The 26546-nt window shown below is 38.7% G+C and overlaps 1 protein-coding gene across 1 annotated transcript in view; it reads left to right on the top strand.

Moving 5' to 3' along the window:
- Positions 1-25711, top strand: part of LOC116163261 — a gene marked incomplete at its 5' end in the record, with an annotated part of 31374 nt that extends 5663 nt beyond the window's left edge. The window contains 8 exon segments of the mRNA XM_031477126.1: positions 4320-5860; positions 13041-13607; positions 13651-13931; positions 13978-14406; positions 19214-19975; positions 20332-20642; positions 24119-25204; positions 25252-25711. Of these exon segments, the coding sequence (XP_031332986.1) occupies positions 4320-5860; positions 13041-13607; positions 13651-13931; positions 13978-14406; positions 19214-19975; positions 20332-20642; positions 24119-25204; positions 25252-25711 (5437 nt within the window).
- Positions 25712-26546: the final 835 nt, after the last annotated feature.

Below are 26546 nucleotides of genomic sequence, written 5' to 3'. Positions count from 1 at the left end.
CTATGGCTGTGAACCAAATTTCAAGTTTCTATGTTAACTGTAAGTTTAAAAACTTCTAACTAACTAGGCTACGTGAATCACCCTGTATATAGATATGTGTAAACCTAAACAATGAAACCTCTGTTTAAAAAATAAAATTTTTTTTTGTACTGCAAAAGTGAGGCATCAGGTGCCTTTAAAAAAGAAAATTGTTTGCAACCCAAAAATTACGAGGAACATGGGGCTCCTGACTGAGTCTTTTTTTGTTTTGTTTCCGTAGCACCAATCCGGCCATTTAGAGTCTGAATAGATTTAGTCGATCTGCTCGACAAGCTCGAAACTGGAGTCTCGTGAAAATTTTAGTACTAATTTAATTTGTCTAACCAACAGAATCGAACGGTAGACGCCATTTTTCAAAATTTCCGACACCGATTTTATTTTGTATGTATTACTGTATAAAAATGACGAACAGTAAATGACAAGTAAACAAAAGGGCTGACTGCCCGAAAATTTAGCGTAAAAAATACACACACACGTCTTCAAACCTGGTGACACAGCAGCCTCGTTTTTTCGTTCATTTCAGTATTTTAAAGAACCACCACACCATAATCTCCTTTAACAAAATTTCAGAAACCTCGCCAATCAGATAATCCGAAGAACGCGTTAAAAACGTCCTCACTTATAACGACACAATTGTTCAGCACCAGATGTGCATTTTTTTATAAATTAATTCACTTTTGCCAGATAAACAGTCCCAAACGATTAAATAAAAACCTTTTTTTCACTACTAGCGTCTGATGACATAATTATTAACCTTTTTTCCACTTGTAAAGTAGGCTTTCTCGGCAGTTGTTCAAAGTGGTTAATAATGTGGACATTATTAACTAGTAGTCAATAATGAGAACTGTCACGCTGTCACTTTTAGAAAACACAACCCCAAATTTCGCTCAATAAACGTTTAGACAAGTTCTCTAAAATGAATAATTACCACCATCCCCGCCATTTCCAGAGAAATTACATACCTAAAATTATCACATTTTGAAAAAAATCGAACGAAATTACTATTTGAAAATATCTCAATGACAGAACAAAATACGGCCTGTTTGACTTGTACTTCCGCGCACTTGATTGACATGTTAAATTAATAAACAAAAAATTCTGTCCAACCGTTCATTTTCTTATCAATATAATATGTTAATTTAGAGGATTTCAAGTGCTAGTAGTGAAAAAAATAGTATATACAGGGTGATTCCTATAGTACCTGCCACCGTTTAGGAGCGTATAGGGGGTGTCTAGGGGAGTATTTTGATATAGGACACTTGGGGTCGGAAATCTAAAATAAGGGCGCCAGAACCAAATTTATCTTCTGGAATTTCACGCCTGTATGTAGGCAACCCAACCGACCGACGTTTCGCGAGGAGCGATGCAGAGCGAGTTAGCGCGAGGAAGCGACAAGGGAGGGAAGGAGGGAAAACGACAGTCAAAAGCAATAACGTTTACAAGTGTTCAACGTGGCCACCGTTGTTCTCAATGCACTTCCTACATCTAGCCAACTAATTATTATACTATTGCCATAGTGTTTATTCACTTGATACGCGTCGTTGCAGACGGGATTTCGTGGGTTTAAACAAAATTCTGATCAAGTGTCAGCCACACATCGCCGCCTGAGATCGCTCCGTGTGCACCGCCGGCCGGTTGGGTTGCCTACCTACAGGCGCGAAATTCCAGAAGGTAAATTTGGCTCTGGCACCCTTATTTTAGATTTCCGACCCCAAGTGTCCTATATCAAAATACTCCCCTACGCACCACCTACACGCTCCCAAACGGTGGCAGGTACTATAGGAATCACCCTGTATACCACGGTAGAGAAGTCTATTATTGTCTTCGCACATTACACCCCTCGGCGCAAGCGCCTCGAGATGTAATCTTGGTGCTCAGGCAATAATACTGGACTTCTCTACCTTGATATATAATGTACTATTATGAAGTACGCAAACTTGACCGGATGTGTCTTAGTTAGCAACTTCTAAATTGAACAATTTAAAAGCGAAACGAAAATTAGAAACAATTCTAAAAGGACAAAGAGACACTGAAATGCAAATTCAAACAAAACGAACCGACCATGTGCTTATTTCGTAAATATTTTACTTAATAAATTGAAATATTCTCACTCATATACAGGATGTCACGTCATTATTTTGAGTGGTTAGGTCTTTGTTTTTTAAAAAATTAACGACTACTGAAAATTGTTGTCAGTCAATCTTTGGAAATAAACATTTTTCATAACTAATGACTCATTTACCTGTGCAAAAAGAGCTTAATTTTCTTATAACTTCTACATATATGTATTTAATTTCATTTATCCAAAAAAAGATAAAAAAGTTTATGAACATTTAAAAACGAAATTTAACAAAGTTGAATATCGAAGATCAAGAAACACCGCGAAATGCGATAATTTTGATTTTGATCCCAAAGATTGTCAAAAAACATTTTTATTTGCGATTTTACGATGAAAAATCGCGCAAACATTTTTTGACCCCCGAAAACAGCAAAATAATTAAATTTGATACTTCAAAATTGTAGGGTCTGAGATTTTTGAATCTTCGTATTAAATTTCTTTTTTTTCGTCCAACTTTGAGGGTCAAACATGATTTTTTTTCCCCTCAATTTTCGGAGGTAAGACTTTTTAAGGAAAACCATTCAGTATCAAATTTTTGAACATTTTTCTGTCAAAATTTTCTTCAAATCAAGTGCCAGGTAACAGATTTTTCTTTCTGTCAAATTCCGTTTTTTTTTCGACTAACTTTCGGGATCAAATTTCATTTTTCGCTGAACTTTGGGCCAACTAATAAAAATTCGTAAAACCGTATTTAGTCGCATTGATACAATAGAAACATTTTAAATGGGTAAAATTTTGAAAATTTTTGGAATACAAAGTTGCTCTTTGTACCGTACGAGGGGGCTTCGATAACAAAGAATTTAATTGTAAGTGGACTGTAATTATGAATTACTTCCAAGGCCTCGTTTATGCTGGGAATGAAATAATATAGACACAAAAATAAACGTGTTTATTATAAAAAATACAAAGTAAATGAATTTCTATTGAATATGGTTGACGTAGGCACGACGCGCTACTAGAAAATGGCAAAGTTACGAAAGGATAATGTAAACAAAGGAACTTACGTGATGTTTCGATGTCCATTAACAACGAAGGCGATATTGCAATGACGAAGATTGCTCTTTTCTATGATTTTGTCAATTTTGTTACAACGAAATCTTCATGATGTGCGGTGTTGACGTTTTGCTTCTTAACAATAACGATGTTGCGAACTGCACGGCGACATCTTGATTTGTTGTGGATCGATCAAGATCTACAGACAAGGCAAAACGGTTATGTACAGGGTATTTTTATTAAAGGAAAAACGAAAGGATATTTTATTCTAGTTTTGGGACGCAACGCCCTTATTTTATGTACAGGGTGTCCCATTTTTGACACTTTTATAGGATACCTCCGCGATTATTAGTGCTATCAGAAAAGTAATATGCGCACCATCTGCTCTTTTTGGTCCAAACTTAAAATGGTAAAGTCAAAAATTCGCCCGGGGAAAATCACAAAATCGACCAATATTTACTTAGTTCAAAGCAAAACGTTTATTACAAGTTTCTTTAAAATGATTGTTGAATAATCTGCCAAAATAAGTATACGGGGCCAGATAAAAAGTAATCAGACCTAACCTCATTTTTGTAAATGGCATACTCTAAATATTTTAATCAAGAAGATGATATATTATTATTTTCTTTTTTTTTAAATATAAGTATTACACCAGGTATATATTCAAAAGATTAAATTAGATTTTTTAATTTTTAAAAAAATCTTTTGTTCAATGAATATTCAATTTTTTGAATTTTTTAGGTGTGCTATCTAGATTAAAATATACGGGGTGGGTCATTTACAAAAATGGGGTGAGGTCCGATAACTTTTTTACATAATTGTATACTTATTTCGGAAACAGCAAATTTTTCAACAATCATAAAGAGTCTTTGGGGGGGGGGGGGGGGGGGCAATACAAGTTTATTAATATTTTTATTTTTTTTTACCTAACAAATGCAATTTTTTGTTGAGATTCTTTGTGTACAGTGTCATTCTAAAAAGTGAGCAATGAGAAGATTCCGATTCGGGGAGCAAAAACAGCATATGAGCAAAGATCGGTACCTTCACATCAAAAAATACTCTTTAAAAACGCGTTTCGAATTCTTTTATGATATCGTCATTGTTCATTGTGGGGATGGCGCAATTTATCACGACTGTATCGGTACCTAAGTAGTCATTTCTGTTGTAGATTTTGTCAGGCCGTCTACAAAAATGAGCACGCCGAGACGTTCTTCGATCACCTTACCAGCCACACCGGCGAGTACAGGTTTCACTGCGGCATGTGCAATTTCAAGACGTCGAACGGGCGAGCGCTGCGATCGCACAAGTACTCGGCGCACCAGGCGTGCACCGAACCGCCCGGACCGAAACCGCCCGTCTATCCCCCTCCGCCGAATTTCTCCCTGGTATTCGGTTACCTGTGCGAAACGTGCAATTTCGTACAGATGGACAAGTCGGCGATGGAGACGCACGTCGAGAACCATCACCAGGGCGCGAACATTTTCAAGGTGAACATGTCGACAGTGATCAGCAATCCGGTTAAGGAGAGCGCGCCGGAAGTCGAAGAATCGGCCCCGATCGAGAACGCGCCCGAGCCGGAAAGCGAAAAGGTGCCCGAAACGGTCGTAGAACAACCGCCTGAGCCCGTCGAGCCCGAGAAACTCGTCGAAAAGCCTAAAGAAGAGGATCCGACAGTTTTCAAGAGCAATCCCGACGATTCCACCGAGAACCTGATGGAGGAGCAGAAGCACGAGAAGATGCTCGAGATCAGCCAGGCCGTTATTCCGAAGAAAAAATTATCGTTTGACCTTTTAGATCGGATTAAAAGCCGACTGGACAGTAAAACCGCCGAGGAAAATGAGACCGAAGTTGAAACTGCGACCCAAATGGAGGAGGAGGAGGAGGCCATTGTTTCCCCTCAACGAACGTTATCGCCTCTTAGCTCGATTAAAACCGATTCAACCTTTAACGAGGATCCCCAGCCGATTGCGAACGTAATCGGGAAAATGGCGGTCGACTCACAACCGCCGCCTCTAATACCGATCAACGAATTCCCCATTGCGCTTAAAGCCGAGGAGATCGGGGTGCAAGTGGGTCCGATTCTCGCGCGTAAGAAGCAAGACTACATCTTGTACATGTGCTACGTGCAGTCGTGTATGTTCTCGTCAACGAACGGGGAGGAATTCGAGATTCATTGCAAAACCTTCCACCATAACAAACAGTGGGACGGCGTGTGTAATTTGTGCGATCTGCAAACCGGCCAGAGCGAGATAGAAGACGCGTATAATCATCTGGTATCCACCCACGGCAGCGAGCTCGGAATCGAGAGGAAACCGGATATGGAAGTTAAATCGACTTATCTCCGAATGCGACGCCTGAGCGGCGACATGCTGTCGGAGCAGAAACCGCTCGTGACCTTATCCGAGGAGACTCCATTCAAAATCGTCGACGTACAGACGCAGCAAGAAGAAAGCGAAGACGAAAGTTTCAGTTTCCCATTCCAAATTGCGAACGTGACGACCCTCACGCCCGAAGAGGACCAGGCGCTAAACTCGCCCGCCCCAATTTCGATTGTAACGCAATCGCTCGTGACGCCCCCGCTGTCGACGCTGACGGTGATCGCCGCTTCGGGAAGCTCCACTAATGTAACGTCGTCGACAGCGCTTCCGTCTTATAATATATTGGTTCCGTACATACCGCCGCTTGTTACCACGTCTTCTCCCAAGAAACGTAAGTATTATTTTCACAAACGGCCCAAACGACTTTTTGGCGGTTTTGGGAAAAGTCGGCGGCAGGGTAAATTTTGAACTGAACAAAATGAAATCTAGCATGCCGTGTGATGTGAGGATGCGCGGTGTGTGTTATTTTACATGGGGAGGTCGTATCGCGCAAAAGTAAATCTTCAAAATGGAACATTGTACAGGGTGAGTCAACGATTGCGCGGAGTAACTTAATGCCTTGAAGATAAGATTTTTCGATAGAGTGCTTTTGTATTATGATATGGTTGAATATTCTCCACATTTTAAAAATATTTGTAATAATAATAATAATAATAATAATTTATTGCCCTACAGATTACAAAATCCAATTACAGGACAATTTAATCAAAATTAAAGTGGTGTACAAAATTGTTAGAAGTAAATGACATAAAATATCAAAGATACACGTAAGAAAAAAACAAGAAAAATTATACAATAATAATAATACTAATGGAAATTACTAAATAACATTCTAAGCAAAATCAAATACCAATTTCTGCTAGGACGTCGCATAGAGGACTATGATGAATATCAATATGTTTCGATAAACTATTAAAACTTCTAATGGTATGGTATAAAGGCGATTTAATTAACATATTAGTATGGGGAGTAGATTGATAAAAAGTTACAATATTTCTCGAAGAACGAGATGGTACATGAAAGTTTATAAGTGAAAGTAAATAAGGACAATCAATTAAATTATGTAATAAATTGTACAAAAAAGAGATACAAATTTCACAACGTCTGCGTTCTAGGGATTTAAGGAAAAAACGTGAAAGCAAACGTTGTTGGCTATAACCTCGTGGGGGATACTGATGATCAATTCTATAAACTAATGATTTTAAGAATTTGCGTTGTACATATTCAAGCTTATCTTTCTGGTATTTTACAATGGGATTCCACACTATAGCACAATATTCCAGTCTCGAGCGAACTAAAGAATAGTATAAGGTCTTCAACGTTGTAATATTGGTGAAAGATTTACAATTTCTTAAAATAAAACCAAGGGTCGAGATGGCTTGTTTAGCGGTATTATCAATGTGTTTTGAAAATGTAAGACCAGCATCGAAGGTTACACCTAAATCCTTAATACTATTTGTTTTAACCAGTGTAGCAGTATTAATGTTGTATTCAAAGTCAATGGGCGTGACCCTACGGGAGTAGGTGACTACTGTACATTTATTGATGTTTAATGGTAACCTATTTAAATCACACCACTCACTAAGAATGTCCAGTTGACGTTGAAGGTGCACACAGTCGTGTATAGTTGCAATAGTAGAAAAGATTTTAAAATCGTCAGCAAACAGTAAACTACCACAATTAGTAATTTTTTCCGGCAAATCATTAATAAAAATTAAAAATAAGAGAGGTCCCAAATTGGACCCCTGAGGTACTCCAGTTATATAAGACGAAACGAAATTGTTATAAGTTATCTGTTGGTATCGATTTTGCAAATAGCTCTTAACCAGAAGTTGTAAAGAAACATCAAAACCAAAGTCATCTAATTTTGCTAAGATAATGTCATGAGCAATTGAATCAAAAGCCTTGGCAAAATCAGTGTAGATACAATCTACCTGCCCACGATTGTCAAGTACAGTCTCTATAAATTGGGTAATGCAGGTCAGGTTAGTGGCCGTGGATCTGTGCTTTATGAACCCATGTTGAGCTGGAGAGATAAATCTTATCACAGATGGATAAATTCTACCGTATAACACTTTCTCATACACCTTGGCGAAGGTATTTGAAGATGCTTTATAATTCATTACATCACTGGGATCGCCACTTTTCAATATAGGGCAAATATTAGGCAAACTTCCAGATAGAAGGAAATTGTTGCTATTAAGCGATGCATTGAATATATACACAACGAGGTTCCGAAAACCCCTACCACAGTTTCTCTAAATTAACAATAAGCCGGAATATGGTCACAACCCAGCTGTGAGACGTGTCAACTTCTAAACTTCTTATAGCCGTTATACTTCATTTCATTTGGTGATATTCCTATAACCGTTTAATATTAGGGTACATATATATGATTTGTTATAAGTTTCTGGGTACATCTGAGGGGCTTATAGCGCTTATAAACACTCACTGAACTATTCGGCAAAAAATGTTTACAATCGTTGTGATCCGTAACTTCATTGTGCAGGTTACTTCACTTTACCGAATTCTAGAGTAACCACGTTTGGACCTAATAAAGTTCCAAAATTATTCTTGGATTTCTGGTAACCGAACTCTCCACTTTTAACATGTATAATATTATAAGCAACTTTAATTTGTTTTTTGATTATTTTCTAAGACGATTATATTCTTAGGTCCATATGGAGAAGATGTATTTTTATAATTTACGTATATACTTAATTAAGTTTAATATTCAATGTTTCATATCCGGTGTAAACCATTTTAGGATAATTAGGACGATTTATGTGTCGACATAGGTACATTTACAAATCTAAATAAGAATAGATAATAGAGTAAAATGTTAAAGTATTATACAGGGTGCGCTCACAAAGTAGGGCGTCCATTTTTTTAAATAAAACGCCCTGTATTTGAATGCATTTTTGAATTCTACGTGTAATTCTACGTCTTTTTTATTATATGGTTAATATCCGAAAAGCTAGTAGTTTTAAAGAAAATTCGATTTGTAAGAAATTGGGCATTTGCAAGCGTCAGTATATTGTCAAAATTATTACTTACAATTTGATTCCAGGTTTTATATCTTTTATCCTGGGTTAAGTAAAGGTCAAATAAATACATCTACTATGAAACATTAAAAAAATAGCTTACAGGGTGTTTTTTTGGTAGATCCAAAGTTGCAAAACTTCATATTCAAAAATCTCACTTTTTTAAATGGAACACCCTGTATATTTTTCTGTCATCTTTCAGCTCCTCCAAAAACCTTCAACTTTTGATAATAATGTCCTATACCTATCTCTGATAGTTTTCGAAACATCTTGGTTTGCCTTTTTTTTGCATGGCCACCTCACTATTATGTAAATTACATACTTATTTAAGATTACAATATAAAAACCAGGAAAACCAAGATACTTCGAAAACTATCAGAGATAGGAATAGGACAATATTCTCAAAAGTTGAAGGTTTTTGGAGGAGCTGAAGGATGACAGAAAAATATACAGGGTGTTCCATTTAAAAAAGTGAGATTTTATAATATGAAGTTTTGTAACTTTGGATCTAGAAAAAACACCCTGTAAGCTATTTTTTTAATGTTTCATAGTAGATATATTTATTTGACTTTTACTTAACCCAGGATAAAAGATATAAAACCTGGAATCAAAATTTAAGTAATAATTTTGACAATATACTGACGCTTGCAAATGCCCAATTTTTCTTAAAAATCGAATTATCTTTAAAACTACTAGCTTTTCGGATATTAACCATATAATAAAAAATACGTACAATTACATGTAGAATTAAAAATTCATTCAAATACAGGGGATTCTATTTAAAAAAATGGGCGCCCTACTTTGTAGGCGTACCCTGTATAATTCCAAATATTTTTAAAATCTGGAGAATATTCAACCATATCATAATACAAAAGCACTCTATCGAAAAATCTTATCTTCAAGGCATCAAGTTACTCCGCGCAATCGTTGACTCACCCTGTACAAGTTTATGTAGGTCTTTTGTGACGTCGCGCAGCATGACAGCACACACCATGCTTGATTTCATGTTTTCTAAATATTGAATCACAAATTTGTCTATTGCTTCTATACTAACCATATGCATATTGTGGTGCAGCAAATTAATTGCCCTTTTCAAAGATTTACATTACATATTGAAAAAAAAGTTGCGTCCAGTTCCGCTGTACTAAATTTGATTCCAATCGGTTCAGCCCTTCGTCCGGACATAAGAGTACAGACTGACATAAGCGAGGTTTTATTTGATTCGAATTACTATAGTGCTTCAAAGCGTGTATTTACCTAAAAAAAAGTGCGGAGGGGGGGGGGGGGGGGGGGAGCACTTTTTTTAATTCCAATGCAATATCTCCCTTACTGCTCCCCTACTTGTAGAGGAATTGTTCTAGAGTGAAATTTTTTGCAATATCCTTGAATTTTGTTTGGGGGGGGGGGCCGCTATAAATTGGTTTGATCTTTTGGTATTCTAATTAAAATCGACGAAAGGAACTGTTTTCTACCAACTACCCCCTTGTCCTGTACTCATGATCAAAACGGGGGGGGGGGGGGGGAGAACTGGTTTTCCCCTTCATGGTACTCTAGTGAAAGGTCTCAACGAGAAGAATTAATTTCTACCAATCACAGTGGGTCTAGGACACTGACATGATTTTTTGATGGTCTATATCTCCGACTAGGGACGCTACGCCGACTGTACCCACATTGTCGATACGCGTAGAAGAGACGCAACCCGACCATTCCCATCACACTCCGCCCAATTTCATTACGAATTTTTGTATGACTCGATGTTATGGTCACGTTCGGCGTAGTGTCCCTAGTCTGCAACGTCGACCATAAAAACTCATACCGGCGTATCCCTCCTCGACCTCTTATCGTGATGGGTTATAATTCCTTATATCTCAAGAGCGAAGTATCGAAGGAGGGTACTTACAAAAGGCGATTGGAACTTCCGGAAGAAATACAGTCATTGGCGTTGTCAAAACTTGAACAGCGAATATCTCAAAAACGGTGTGTTGGAGGGGAGTAGTCATAAAGGGCTTGTGGAACGTCAGGACGAAACACCCCTACTGCTGATGAAAATTTAAGTGGCAATATCTCGCAAATTGGGTGTCGTAGGAAGGTATTTACAAAGGGAAAATGCTATTTAACGGAGAATTTCACTCAGGGCTTGATTTTTCTTGCATTATATAGCGTACGTACATTTTGAATGTGTTCTAGGCGGCCTTTACATGTGCCTTTCCCCTTCACCCTTTACTTAAGTAGTAGACGACTACTAAGAAGGTAAATATCGATAAATATAGCACGCAAATACAGACGAGTTCGGCATAAATCGTTCTTGTATGAGAGAAGGGAGCTGAATTTATGCCGAACTCTCCTTAACCTCGCTCGGCATTGACAAAAAAACAAAAAGAGAAAATTTGACCATTTAACACTGTGTCTACGAATGCTGATCCGGCTCGCTCGGCATAAATTGCTCTTCTTATATGAGAGGGACTAGTCGAATTTATGCCGAACTCGCCTTCGGCTCGCGTGGCTTTGATACGGACTTTCGTCAATTGACAAAAAAATTCAAGCAGAAAAAATTCTACCATTTAACATTGTGTCTAAGAATGCCGAGCCGGCTCGCTCGGCATAAATCGCTCTTCTTATATGAGAGGGACTAGTCGAACTTATGCCGAACTCGCCTTCGGCTCGCTCGGCATTGATACGGACTTTCGTGAATTGACAAAAAAATTCAAGCAGAAAAAAATTGACCATTTAATACTGTGTCTAAGAATGCCGAGCCGGCTCGCTCGACATAAATCGCTTTTCTTATATGAGAGAGCCTTCGGCTCGCTCAGCATTGGTACGGACTTTCGTCAATTGACAAAAAAATTCAAGCAGAAAAAATTTGACCATTTAGCACTGTGTCTAAGAATGCCGAGCCGGCTCGCTCGACATAAATCGCTCTTCTTATATGAGAGAGCCTTCGGCTCGCTCGGCATTGATACGGGCTTTCGTCAATTGACAAAAAAATTCAAGCAGGAAAAATTTGACCATTGAACACTGGGTCTACGAATGCCGAGGGCGAGTTTGGCATAAATTCGGCTGGCCCCTCTCATTTAGAAAGCACGATTTATGTCGGACATGCCTCCGGAAAATCACTCCTTTCATATAAGAGGGGCGAGCACAATTTATACCGATTATGGTGTAGACTTTCGTCCCAGGAAGTTTGGCCCATAACGGCATCAAAGTTTGTCGCTTGGGGTCCTCCCACGCAATCCCTCACTCCAGCTCTCTGTCCCTTGGGATTTAGATTATTTGCGCAGGTTGTCTCCTCTCTGTCTCTGCCCCCGCACCATCCTCAGCTCTTCAGCTTCGTACATGACTGTATATCAACATGCTTAACGCACATCGAACACATGTCGGCGCCGTTTAACACCGTACAAGCCTTTGGCCACGACACGACAGAAGGGTGAAGGGAGGGGGGGTTGGACTTGGTCCGCGATACTGTCTTTGGTTGCTACCGTCACTGTTTCATAAGCGCGAGCATCGCTCATTTGCGTAGGCCGTCCCTCTATCCGCCACTTAGATACGCGCCTGGTAGGGTGGCGCCCCTCAAGCTCAAATGCGTAACTCCTGTACACGTAAGAGATAAGTAGAGTTCATTAAACGAACTGGACAAAAGGGCCAATGACAACACTTCACCACTGTCGATCAATCAGCCGTCGGGAGGTAGCTGGCGCGTTTTTGAGCCCAAACGACATGCGCGTTACCTAAAACTCTTAAAGAGCGTAACGAAATAAGTCTTTTCGTCATCGGGCTCATTCCCATCTGCGATACCGAAACGGTGGTCTTCAAAAGGGTACGTTTTGGAGCATGGAAAAGATTAATGAGTGCAATCAGAAATCACAAAAATCTACAAAGGGGAGACCTTTAACTTTACTTTTACTGTCCCTGACTGGTGGATATGTTTTGTTTTTCTTTTTTACCCTATATTTATCTATCGATTGTATCGTGAATGTGATTGATTGGCTTTATAAGTGAAACCGGGACGCGCCTTCAATATTAAATGAGGTTAATAATACCTTCCATTTGTTTCTCGTGGTAATGGTAAAGTTTGAGTTGTCAATAAAACGATATCTATGATTAGGTAATGTTAGTTTTTCTTTGTCATTATGTTATTTACTCTCTTTATTTTGTATATAATATATACCTAATGTGGATCTAACTTGAGTAAAACCATCTTTCCCCCATAATTAAAAGTTTTGAGGTTTTAGCAGTGACTCAAACTGTCAAAAAAACTAATTCAGTAAGTGTACAGAAATCCTCAAACTTTATTCAGTCTCAGCGGTCAACACTGAATCAAAGGCTTGGTTTGGTCGGCTGAGTATCCCTTTTCCTTTCCCTGTTACCGACCTAGGCACCTAACAAAATCGCACGCCTGCGAAAGCTCACCATAATTTGATAATTTTCAGTTCACTGATATTTATTAATTTTTGTTTTGTATTCATGCAGCTACAACACCGGTTCTAGTCCCTCTGAGCAAAACCAACGCAGTACCAACTCAGTCGCCGTCTCCGCCAAAACCGTCAACATCTAAAAAAGTCGTGTTGAAGGACGTACCCCTGCAGGCGTACGAGCTGATCGCGTCACGAAAAACCAAGACAGCCACTCGAATTTTGCTGACCGAGCAAAAACTGATCCACCTGTACAAATGCCCCGAAATGTCCTGCCCTTTCTCCACCGATACGAAGCGGCTATTCGAGGTGCACCTGCAGCAACATCCCGAGTATAAGCCCGGCACGCAGATCTCCTGCCTGTACTGCAACTTCAAGGTCGACTATCGCATGTTCGCCGTTCACTGCGACGTTCGGCACGGCCGCTGCCAATTCTGCTGCAATTACTGCTTTTATCGCGCGATCAACCAAAGCTACGTGGAGATGCATCAGGAGCGCGAACATCCGAGGAATAAACGGCGCGTGCTAAGAGCGCCGATTAATTCGGACGCCTTGACGAGCCAGGCAAATATCACGCTTCCACCGATCAAGTCGATAGTTCCCCTGTATATTTGCGGCATGCCAGGTAATTGTTACATTGAGCGCGCCATTTTCTAATGCGTTTGCAGGTTGTCACGAGACCAAGTTCATCTTCTACAAAGATTTTTCCAATCACTGCATGAGCGTGCACGGTGCCAGCACGATCTCCTGTTACCATTGCATGTACATACCGACAAATGGAAACGACGCGGCCACACACATGCAAATGCACAACGTCTGCCACTACCACTGTCGCTACTGCCTGTACGGGGGGCACACACTCGAAGAAGTCCACAATCACTTATCCCTCCAACATTTCGCCTTTATTCCAAGAATTATCGAGCGCAGATTTATGCCCGACGCAACTAATGTAAGTATCTCGAAAGTCGTAACCGCACTCAAACTTACCCTCGTAGAAACCCTCATCCGACTACAAGTGGGACGACCCGAAGTCATACGACAGATTACACATTCTCACAACCGAACTAACCAAATACGTGACTCCGGTCGCGCTAATCGAAGTGATCTCTTACGCTCCTAAGCCGAAGACCATCATTAGCGTCGTCAAGACCGTGCCGTCGTCGGAGAAAAAGGAAACGATCACGATGTACAAGGCGCCGCTGGTGTCGCAGGCGAAAAAGTCGGCCGCCGTCGAAGACAAGGCGAAACCTTCGACGACAAAGGTCGGCGATAGTACGCCGATCGTGCTCAACAATTTCCTGCAGTCGCAAGTTGACCTGATGTCGATCACGAGGTGCGTCAGCAAGGCGAAAGGCGAGGATAAGTGCCCGCATGCGGCGAACGCTACAATACCGACGGATATACCGCCCTTGTCGGTCGCGCAGGTAGGTGGAAATTCTCGAAAGGTAAAAAAAAAAGTGTTTGAATTTTCCCTTATGCTAGCCGTTACGGCGGTTTTTAGAACTCGCTGTGGCGTTTCGACTCATATCTGGTGTTACACTCGTTTCTTATCTTAACGCGCTTTATTTTCTCGCATATAGTTCTGTTCTTTTTCATTATGAAGCTGTACACCTATACCGGCAAATTTGTTATTGCCTAAAGCAACCATCAGTTAGTTACATAACGGACAGATCCATCCCTAATAGGTAAGTACTTTTACCTGGGTAATCTCCGCCCAGAAGTGACCCCAGTTTATCCGAAATCCGTTATAATATGCCGTTTTCAAAATGTGTATATCGGACCTAACCTCATTCTTTTTAATGGCTCAGTGGCTCACAGCAGTGCTATATTTGATATGCTATCTTTTTGGAGTAAAATATACAAGGTGTTTGATTTAAAAAAATGAGGTTAGGTCCGATAAATCTTACTTGACCGCGTGTGCTTATCTTAAACACGACAAATTAATCAGCAATAGCCTAGACGATATTCAAAAAAGATTAAAAAAGAATAAATAAAATCAAAAAAAGGTGCAAATATTTAAAAAAAGTAAATCTTGAACCAATATTGAATTTGTTAGTGTTATATTTTTGAAAAGAGAATTTAATATGGTATTTTTTTAGAATAAAATGTACAAGGTGTCAAATTTAAAAAAAAATGCGGTTAGGTCCGATAAGTCTTACTTGGCTGTACTTATTTTCAACATGACAGATTTATCAACAATAGTCTAGACGATATTTAAAAAAACATTGAAATGGTTAAGAAAATACAAAAAAGATAAAAAAAGAATTTTGAAAAATCAAAAAAAGGAAAAATTGAATCTTGAACCAATATTGAATTTGAGGAGAGAAAGTCTTTTACTTGGTTACGTATACGAATGACGAATTGAATACGACAGATTAATGAAGAATAGTCTAGACGATATTCAAAAAAGATTCAAATGGTTCAAAAAAGATTAAAAAAGAATAAATAAAATCAAAAAAGGCTCAAATGTTAAAAAAATTAAATCTTGAACCAATATTGAATTTGTTGGTGTTATATTTTTGAAAAAAGAATTTAATATGGTATTTTTTTAGAATAAAATGTACAAGGTGTCCAATTTAAAAAAAATGAGGTTATGTCCGATAAGTCTTACTTGACCACATGTACTTATTTTCAACATGACCGATTTATCAACAATAGTCTAGACGATATTTAAAAAAACATTTTTTTGTTATAGTTAATTATTGTTTTCTTCTTTGTTACACAATTTTAAATATTTCGTTTAAATAAAATTTTCGAAAAAAAAAATTGAATCTTGAACCAATATTGAATTTGAGGAGAGAAAGTCTTTTACTTGGTTACGTATACGAATGACGAATTGAATACGACAGATTAATGAAGAATAGTCTAGACGATATTCAAAAAAGATTCAAATGGTTCAAAAAATTCAAAAAAGATTAAAAAAGAATTAAAAAAAAAGGTGTTTAAAAAATTAGGTCCGATAAATCTTACTTGACCGCGTGTGCTTATCTTAAACACGACAAATTAATCAGCAATAGCCTAGACGATATTCAAAAAAGATTCAAATGTTTCAAAAAAGATTAAAAAAGAATAAATAAAATAAAAAAAGGGTCAAATGTTTAAAAAAAATTAAGTCTTGAACCAAAATTGAATTTGTTACTGTTATATTTTTGAAAAGAAAATTTAATATGGTATTTTTTTAGAATAAAATGTACAAGGTGTTCAATTTAAAAAATGAGGTGAGGTCAGATAAGTCTTACCTGACCGCGTGTGCTTATCTTAAACACGACAGATTAATCAGCAATAGCCTAGAGTCCTAGACGATATTCAAAAAATATTAAAAAAATTACAAACAATTGACAATTTTTTAATACTAAATCTTTTTTGAATCTTCTTGAAACAATATTGACCTGTGTAGTTATATTTTTGAAAAGAGAATTTAATATGCTATCTTTTCAGAATAAAATATACAAGGTGTTCGATTTAAAAAATGCGGTTAGGTCCGATAAATCTTACTTGACCACATATACTTATTTTCAACACAACAGATTTTTCAACAGTACTTTAGACGATATTAAAAAAACATTCAAATGGTTCAAAGAAGATTAAAAAAGAATAAATAAAATCAAAAATATCGTCTAGATCTCTAGATATTCATAAAAGATTCAAATATAAAAGTAATAAATCTCGTAATAAATATAAAATAAAAAGATTAAGAATTTTAAAAAATCAAAAAAAGGTTCAAATTATAATTGAATTTTAAACCAATATTGAATTTTTTAGTGTTATATTTTTGAAAAGAGACTTTAGTAATCTTTTTAGAATAAAATATACAAGGTGTTCGATTAAAAAAAAATGAGGTTAGGCCCGATAAATCTTACTTGACCACATATGCTTATTTTCAACACGACAGATTTTTCAACAATACTCCAGACGATATTCAAAAAACATTCAAATGGTTCAAAAAAGATTAAAAGAGAATAAATAAAATCAAAAAAAGGCTCAAATGTTTAAAAAAATTAAATATTGAACCAATATTGAATTTGTTAGTGTTATATTTTTGAAAAGAGAATTTAAAATGGTATTTTTTTAGAATAAAATGTACAAGGTGTTCAATTTAAAAAAATGAGTTTAGGTCAGATAAGTCTTACCTGACCTCGTGTGCTTATCTTAAACACGACCGATTACTCAGCAATAGCCTAGACGATATTCAAAAAATATTTAAAAAAATTACAAAAAATTGACAATTTTTAAATACTAAATCTTTTTTGAATCTTCTTGAAACAATATTGACCTGTGTAGTGATATTTTTGAAAAAAGAATGTAATATGCTATCTTTTTAGAATAAAATATACAAGGTGTTTGATTAAAAAAAATGAGGTTAGGTTCGATAAATCTTACTTGACCACATATACTTATTTTCAACACGACAGATTTTTCAACAATACTCTAGAAGATATTCAAAAAAAACATTCAAATGGTTCAAAGCAGATTAAAAAAGAATAAATAAAATCAAAAAAGACTCAAATGTTTAAAAAAATTAAATCTTGAACCAATATTGAATTTGTTAGTGTTATATTTTTGAAAAGAGAATTTAATATGCTATCTTTTTAGAATAAAATATACAAGGTGTTCGATTTAAAAAATGCGGTTAGGTCCGATAAGTCGTACTTGATCACATGTAGGTACTTTATATTCAACACAACAGATTTATCAACAATAGTCTAGCTAGACGGTATTAAGAAATATTCAAATGGTTAAAAAAAATACAAAGAAGATAGAAAAGAAATTTTAAAAAATCAAAAAAAGGTTCATATGTTTAAAAAAATTGAATCTTGAACCAATATTGAATTTTTTAAGAGAGAAAGTCTTTCACTTGGTTACGTATACTTATTTTGAATACGACAGATCAATGAAGAATAGTCTAGGCGATATTCAAAAAAGATTCAAATGGTTCAAAAAATTCAAAAAAGATTAAAAAAGAATTTTAAAAAAAGGTATGTTTAAAAAATTACAAGAAATTTCCAATTTTTTAATCAATCTTTTTTTAATCTTTTTGAACCAATATTGAATGTTATTAGTGTTATATTTTTGAAACGAGAATTATGCAAAAAATGCATAGAATAAAATATACAAGGTGTTCGATTAAAAAAAATAAGGTTAGGTCCGATTACTTTTATACTGACGACGTATACTTATTTTGATTTTCAACAACTATAAAGAACGTTGGTAATTGACAATTTTTTGAATGTTCCTCGTATGGCTTAAGCGAGCGAAAATGTTCAAATTTTGAATTTGCTGTTTTAAGTTTAACCCTAAAAGATCGCGTGACGCCTATTACTTTTTAGATAGCACTAAGGCTGCACGAAATTACGCTTTAAATTACTCAATTAAAAAAAACACATTTTAAGACATTTCCGTTCAAATGCGCTTTAAAATGATCGCCATTCCGCATAGCGTATGGTGAGAGATGTGGTGAATTTAGTCCCCTACAAAACATACAATCATACCGAGCGACACACGCACAATTAATTGACAATGACAAAATCTTATTCTGAAATACATGAAAATTAAACAAAATTCCTGAAGAAGAAGCTGTTTGGACAAATTACCCCGCACGCAGCCGTTCGACAAATAAAATCTTAAAATTACTTACATGTGTTTTTCTTTTAATAATCCTAGTAATCGATCCGCGGTTTGCGGTAAACAAGGCGCACTTAACTTCACACACAAACGCTGACAGCTTATGAACTTCACTTTTTTTAGAACACAAATCTTTGATAACAAACAACATTAACTAGATGAATGAAATGGCGATTTGCCGGTGGCTATTCAGACGATACAAACTTTTAACTTTGATAATAAGAGAACCTTAACAGAAGGTCTCACGGTGCACCAGAACTGCTTCCTATCATGAAAATGACGAACTGTATCTTCAATAAATGAAATAGCGCGAATCCAAGAAAACCGGCTTCAATTTGGCGAAAGTAATACTCAAGCATAATAATAATAATATTTGAATATTTGAATCTTACCCCCTAGAAAAACTGAAACGGGCCCTATTTTCTGAACGCAACGACCTGAACTCGCCGCTCGCGGTTGCCAATACATTTCTTGTATCGCTTGTTATCGCCAGACTTACTTTTGGTCACATTCGCTACGAAGCGGTATATGTGTAAATTTTCCTATGTTGAATAAAACTTTTGAAACCGCAAGCGACCACGTGTTACAACTTGATTTCTTTTCTTGCAGCCCGAGGCGATCCGCGTAGACGAACGATCGTTCGACGACACACGACAGGAAACAAGTGACGGACCCTTGGAGCAAGATCCATTGCAAGTGCGTTCAGAACCCGGCACATCTACACCGAAGTCCACCGATAGCGTTTCCTTACCTTCCCAATCACCGCAGGACTTTTCGTCCTTTTCTACCCTTACGGAAGACGAGTTGTCCGATTTCACGGTAACATCCGAGGGGAAGAGCGCTAAAATTCGCGACTTAACAGGGAAGGACCTATTTCAGTGTAGTATCTGTCGTGAGTCTTTCGATAGGGCGTCGCAATTCAAAGGGCACATGTTAAAGTGTGTCGAAACTCATAGATTGGGGGTTACCAAACCTTACGAGTGCTGCCATTGCTTGAAAATGTTCAAGACCCTCCACAGTTTGATGGAGCATCTTCGTTCGCACGGTACGAAGAGGTTCACGTGTTCGCTGTGCGATTTCAAGCACTCGCATCAGTTTCACGTTCGTGCCCACATGAAGGTAAGGCATAACGTTAATAACGCGACAATGGTGCCGGTTAACGCCCAAGAGACCAACATTGACGAGGACGAATTCGTCCTAAAACCGAAAATCAACAGGCAAAAGAGTTTCGAGTCTGCCATTCCCAAAGATTCTCAGAGCGCGACTATCGACGTCGTTTTGAAGTTCGGTCCCGAGGACGTCGACGCCCTACCGTTGCGCGAAATTTACAGTAAGGAGGTAAAATGCTCGGTTTGCGGATACGCGACGAAGGTTAGTTGTGCGTAAAGTCACTAGATATAGAAAGTACCGCAATCATCCGCCATTTTTGGGCAAATTTGCTGCCAACTTAAAAAAATTGACAAATAAAATCTGAATAGCTGTCATTTTTCATAACCTAACTTCATAGTACTGTCATGTTTTATAAAAATATATACAGATATCTCCAAACAGGTGGAACAATCCCTAACATTAAAGTTACTAGAATCTGGTAACTTCCGCCATTTTTGGTCAAAAATCATGCGTTCTCTCTAACACACGAGCCCAATGGATTGCGGTACTTTCTATATTTAGTGACTTTAGTTGTGCGGTTCCCCGTCAATTGACTATACGCGCTCCTTTTTTTTTAGGTTCGCACGAATCTCATTCGTCACTTTCAATTTCACAAGATCGGAAAGGAAGTTCCCATACCGGCGATCGCGCCTGTCAATCCGGTGCCATGTTTGGATAAGAACGAGAAGATGTTCGACAAGATGTTCAATTTGTCGATCAGTAGTTACAACGACGCGCTTCGTAACCCGCTCAAGACTGATAAGAAGGAATTACCAAAGATCACGAAGGAGGAGGAAATTGAGCTACCCACCTACGTGCCCGTCACGAAACGATACGTTTGTGGCGCCGATAATTGTGATTATTTGTGCTTGGAGGAGTCGATGTTAAGGTAAGCTCGTAGTTTGGAATCGAACCCTGCATTACCTACACTAGAATCAGGTGGGTGGTGACCAAATTTGATAGAACATAATTGCTACCATTGATGGTAGGTACCATGAAGAGGGTCCACAAATAAAAATGCTAACGTTTTTTGACGTGGGATTTTTAAGAATGATCAACCGTAAAAATTTGAAACAAATCACTCTCCAAATAATGAAATTGTGTTCTGGGCATTCGACACATTTGATATACAGGGTGATCTGGAACATATTTTTTCAAAAGAAGCTTTGGCAGTTGGTCCAAGGTGTCATATTTCGGCAGCTGGTCTGGGGCGCGAGATCATATTTCGGCAGTAGTTATCGTATTTCATTGGTTGGGGTGTCAAATTACATATACAAGGTGAATGGCCCCAATTGTTGTGGTGTCAAATTAAATTCTTATATTTATTAAATGGCCCCATTTTTTGCGGTGTGAAATTACTTGTTAGATGTCATCCAAGGTCAATGACTTCAATAGTGGATTTCAAGGACATCCCAGGTCAACGGCGCGTTTTTATGTCAAATTACATTTTCCAAGTCGCCCAACGACAATGAACCATTTTTTTGTGGTGTCAAATCACATTTTCAAGGTCATAGAAGGGCAATCTGGCATCTAATTACATTCACGAGGTCATCCAAGGTCAATAAACCCATTTTATATGGTGTCTAATTATAGTCTCAAGGGAAATGAACTCATTTTTTGCGCTGCCACATTTCAAGAGCATACAAGGCCAATGCGGTCTGCGGTGTCAAATTACATTTTCAATGTCATAGAAGGTTTTTATGTGGTGTTTAATTACACTATCAAGGTCATCCAATTTCATTTTCAAGGTCAATGGTCCCTTTTTTGTGGTGTCAATTCATTTTCAATTGTGTTCTCAATTACCTCCAATTTTTGCCGCGTTAGATTCTATTTTTAAGGTCATCAGAGGTCAATGAACCTATTTTGGTGGTGTCAAATTTTACTTTCAAGGTATTCCACATTTTACCCCCGAGGATATTAGGTCCATTTGAAATGCTATCTATTTTGATTTTCAAGGTTATCAAATGACCTTATTTTGTCGCATCTTGATTCATGTTCAAGGCCAATGGTGTCATTTATGTGGTGTCATTTCATTATCAAGGACCCAATTTTTGTTGCGGTGTCGATTTTACTTTCAAGGTCTTCCAAGGTTAATGACACAATTTTTAGCCTGTGTTAATCTTCAACGTTGTATTTAAGAAACCGCAGAGCAATTTGTACAATCTATTATGATTTAAATCGAAAAATCCATCTTTAGCAAAAGAAAAGCGCCGACTGACCGAATTATAAATGTATACAGACGGGGTTTATATACTAATAATATGCCCTTGAACTACCTGTAGTTTATTTAAAGAACAAATGGGGTCATTGACCTTAGATAACCTGTAATTTGACACCACAAAAAGGGGTTCATTGTTCTTGGATGCTCTTGTAAATGTAATTTGACACCCCAAAAAATGAACCTCCACGTGGTGAGCCACCTTTAACTGGTCCAAGCTAGGCCTGTATATGACTACTGGCAACATTTGGACTTTGAACAGTGTGGAATGGACTTGGACGAATAGCTTGACCTACTTTCCATGACCTGCGATAATAACCGTATGTAACAGACAAAAATGGGATTTATCGTCATTGATGGACCTTGAAGTGTTCACCATCTTACAACGCACAATCTTAACCAGTCGTGGCGAGTGTACAGGGTGGCCAACTAAGAATGCGAGGTACTGTATCTGAGAATCTATCCATCGTAGAGGCTTGCGGTAAAAAATTTATTACTAAAACGGCCACGAGCAAAACCTGGAAAATATTTTTAAGTTTCTGAAATGACCGCTAGGAGGCGTAACTGCAATCTGGAATCTAAAAAAGTGATGTTTCTGCGAATTCCGCTATATTAACCTAACAAAAAAATGTCCGGTCCGTAAAGAACACCCTGTATCTTCGAAACGGCCGAGCTGATTTAAACAAACCACCACTAAAACATCGGTTCATTGTGCTTGGATATCCTTGTAAATGTCATTTGACACCCCAAAAAATGAAATACGATAACTACAGCTTGCCCTTTGAGCTTTACCTCAACCTACTTTCCAAGGTCACCGCCACGTGGTGAGCGACCTTTAACTAGTCTTAGCTAGGCCTGTATATGCCTACTGGCAACCTTTGGACTTGGAACAGCGGGGAATGGACTTTGACCGGCCGGCAACCTTTGGACTTTGAACAGTGTGGAATGAACTTTGATGGATAGCTTGATCCGCTTTCGCTGACCAGCGATAATAACGGTATAATACAGACAAAAAGTGGGATTTATCGGCATTGATCGACCTTGAAGTGTGGACCATCTTACAACGCACAACCTTAATCAGTCAATCTTCTCCCAGTCGTGGCGAGTGTACACGCCAAGTAAATTTACTCTATGTAGAGTACATTAAACTTAAAGCCTTATCCAAGTGCAATTTCGCATGGTTGCAAGTTCAAAGTACACTGTCTTGCTTATTGACTTCAATCTCTAACTATAAAATTGTTAAAGCCATGGAGGTGAAATGGCTACGCGTTAGCCTTGTATTTCAGGTATCGTGGGTTCGAATCCACCAATCACCGATGACGTCAAAATGTCGGCTCCCCCGGGCCAACCTCTGAAGTACTCCGGGCCAACTACCACAATATCATCTAGCGCCCCGGGCTAATTGCCAAAATTTGACCTTGCACCCCTGCCCAATTGCCAAAATTTGACTGGGGTCAACTGCCGATAAGTAACACCGGTTCTAGGCCACTGACCTAGAGACGTGCGCATGCGCCAAGTTCCAGGTCATTGACCTCTTTGAATGCGCATCCAGATCCCTAACCTGAACAATGGAAACAGGTTTATTAAACGGGCTTATTTCTAATCAATAGACTTCTTTCTGATAAACTGACCTATTGTTGATGAACAGAACTGTTTCAGATGAACAGATCCGTTTCTGATGGATAGACCTATTTATTTAACCATTGACCTGTTTCCATTGAATTCGTGTTCAGGTTAGGGTTCCGACTCCTCATTCAAAGAGGTCGGTGACACATAAACGGTCTTTTTTTTCTTTTTCATGGGGCGAATGACCTTGACTTGCCGCATGCGCAGTTTTCCAGGTCAAAGTAGGCTAAAACCTCGTACCCCGGATCAACTTGCTAAACATGGTACCCCGGGCCAACTACCAAAATTTGACCTTGCACTACCGAAATATGAGGGGGGGGGGTAAAATCAAGCAATACTTCTCTATCTTTGTTCGTTTTTTTTCGGTGCTGCGAATTTTTCAAGTCGGCGAAATTTTATGTGTATTCAATATATTTTGTGGCAATGAATTTGATATTTATATTGTCTGCACTTTATCACTAAGTCTGACTAATAGCTGGAATCGAGTGTCACCATATTAATATTACCATATCATTTTATAGATCGCATCTGCAGGCTTTACATAGCGACGAAACATCTTACAAATGTATTCATTGCAACGAAGTTTTGCACAAAGCAAAAGGTGTGATTAACATCGACCAAATTTTGAAGCATTTCCGTCTGCACGACTTAAACCTGTACAAGTGCAGCTACTGCAAATTTTTGCACAACTTGAAGCACAAAGTCGACCGACACGTTTTAGATAAGCACCCAAACAATACACCCTTGGTAATAATCATACGCGAGATGGACCACGAACCCGAAGAGGCCACGCACCACCACCACCACGTCCAGGAGGACGTCAAGGAGGCGAAACCGTGGCGATGCGGCATGTGCAAGTATCGCTGCAGCACGAAAACCGAAATCGTCACTCACGCCCACAACAAACACGAACTGGACACCCAATTCAAATGTGCCTTATGTCAGTATAGGACCAGTACGAAGTCGAATTTCGCCGACCACTTCCAAACGGAGCATCCGGGTCGAAACGTGGACGTCATCGACGCCTATTACGAGGAGGAGGCGATTCCCGCCTTGAAAAACATCGCCGAGCTGAGCATGTTCGACACGACGCCGATATGGCAGCGCGAGAAGACCAAGTTGAAGTACATTCGCGGCATTCCCATCGTGGAGGAGACTAGCAAGCCGTCGAAAAAGTCGCCGCTTAAATTCGATGACAAGGCCGAAATTAAGAAGATCGCGACCACGCCGTCGAAAAAACCGAAAACTCTCAAGGAGAAGAAATTGGAGCTGATTATTAAGGTGGGCGACGTTGAAGTAATCGAAATCGAAGACGACGACGTCCTAGTGATTGACGAAAAGCCGAAGGTCTCCGAAAAGCAGCCGGTCCTCTCCGAGTCCGCTTCCCAATCGGATCAGGACAAGGTGGGCAGTTCCGGATACACGCTTGAGGATCTCATGAGCATGGACATAACGACTTTGAAAAATGCGAACTTGTCGTGCGCCTCTTACGGACCGTTTGGCGTGCCCCGCAATCGACAGTACTTGTGCCCAATTTGTAACTCATTCAAAACCAAAAAAGAAGAAGACATCAAGAACCATCTTTATAAGCATCACGACTATCACAAGTAAGCTCTCAGTGTGACGCGCATGCGCACTCAACGTCAAATTTCAGGTTCGTCTGTACAATTTGTAAACTCACCGGCATCAGTTACAAGTTCCTTAAGAGACACTCGGGACGCAAACATCAGGGACTGCCCGAGGCGATCTACCCTATGACTCCCGCCCCGCTAATCGAGGACTGGGTACGTAAGGTGCTCGCCGTCCAATCTCGCATAATGGAGGAGAACGAGAGCATGGCGACCGTCTCGAGTACGACCGTTCACGACGTGATTAAAACCGAGGACTCGCCGAAGAGGCAGGTCACGACGGAAATAAACGCCGCCGATTCGTCGAGTACGTTGGGTAGATCGAAAGTGATCCAGCAGTGTCAGCATTGTTCGTATAGCTGCAGGGCGGCGAGCGATATGCGCAAGCACGAGCGACGCCATTGGCTGCAGAAACCGTTGAGGTGCGGACATTGCGACTTTGAAGGTAAGTTTTTTCGAAATTTTTTATTTCTCCTTCATTCCTGAGAAAAACAGCTCGTCCGTGATAACTCTTAGAAAGTCTAACCTCGTCTGCTGATAACCCCTCGTACACTACTTAACCAACGTTTCATCTCGATAATGTACCCGTTGTTATCGCTCTTATTTCCTGACCTACTTTCGTTCATGTCTGCTATGCAGCGGTGTATGTGTAAATTTTCCCCAAGTTGTACAAAATACAAATTCGACCAGTCGTTTACCAATCACATCCCTAGAAACTAGTTTGACTATTCTCAAAACTCCAGACCCTTAGAAGAAACCGCCCCTAAAACCACCAACTACCAAATCTAATTAAAATCACGCCTTCCACCAATGTAATTTTTGTATACTGGATGCGCATTGCTATAATTTGATAGAGAAAGCATACAGGGTGATCGTATTATAGGTTTGATAATTTCAAAAATTTTAGTCAGTTTAGATTTGGGCTTTGAATATAAAATTAGGAAGACGTCTAAGCATGTACTTTCGCGTGGGTCTCTAAAAGTACCTTGAGCGATAGATGGAGCCACGAAACGAATGTGAAAAGTACCTTTGGATTTATATGCGCGCTTTCCGAAGGCAGTCACTACTCTTCCTTCTTACGGAGCGTTTTCTCTGTAGGACAAAGACAGGCTGAACTATCCCACTTGCACTCATTGATTTGTTACCGTACTCTTATGTTGATAATAGGCGCGCGTACATAATTGAAAACGCTGCAAATACCAATTTAGACACAGAAAATTTCATAGAACAAAAATTGTAGACAATTAATTTACTATAAAAAAAAGTCCGCGACGGTATATATCTATCTTTAATCGTTTAGCCATACCAACCATTTAAAGTT

This window comes from Photinus pyralis, unplaced genomic scaffold (genome assembly GCF_008802855.1).
Source record: "Photinus pyralis isolate 1611_PpyrPB1 unplaced genomic scaffold, Ppyr1.3 Ppyr1.4_LG2, whole genome shotgun sequence".
In the NCBI taxonomy this organism is placed as follows: domain Eukaryota; kingdom Metazoa; phylum Arthropoda; class Insecta; order Coleoptera; family Lampyridae; genus Photinus; species Photinus pyralis.
The sequence above is the reverse complement of the archived record's forward strand: the minus strand, read 5'-3'. Positions and strand labels throughout refer to the sequence as shown.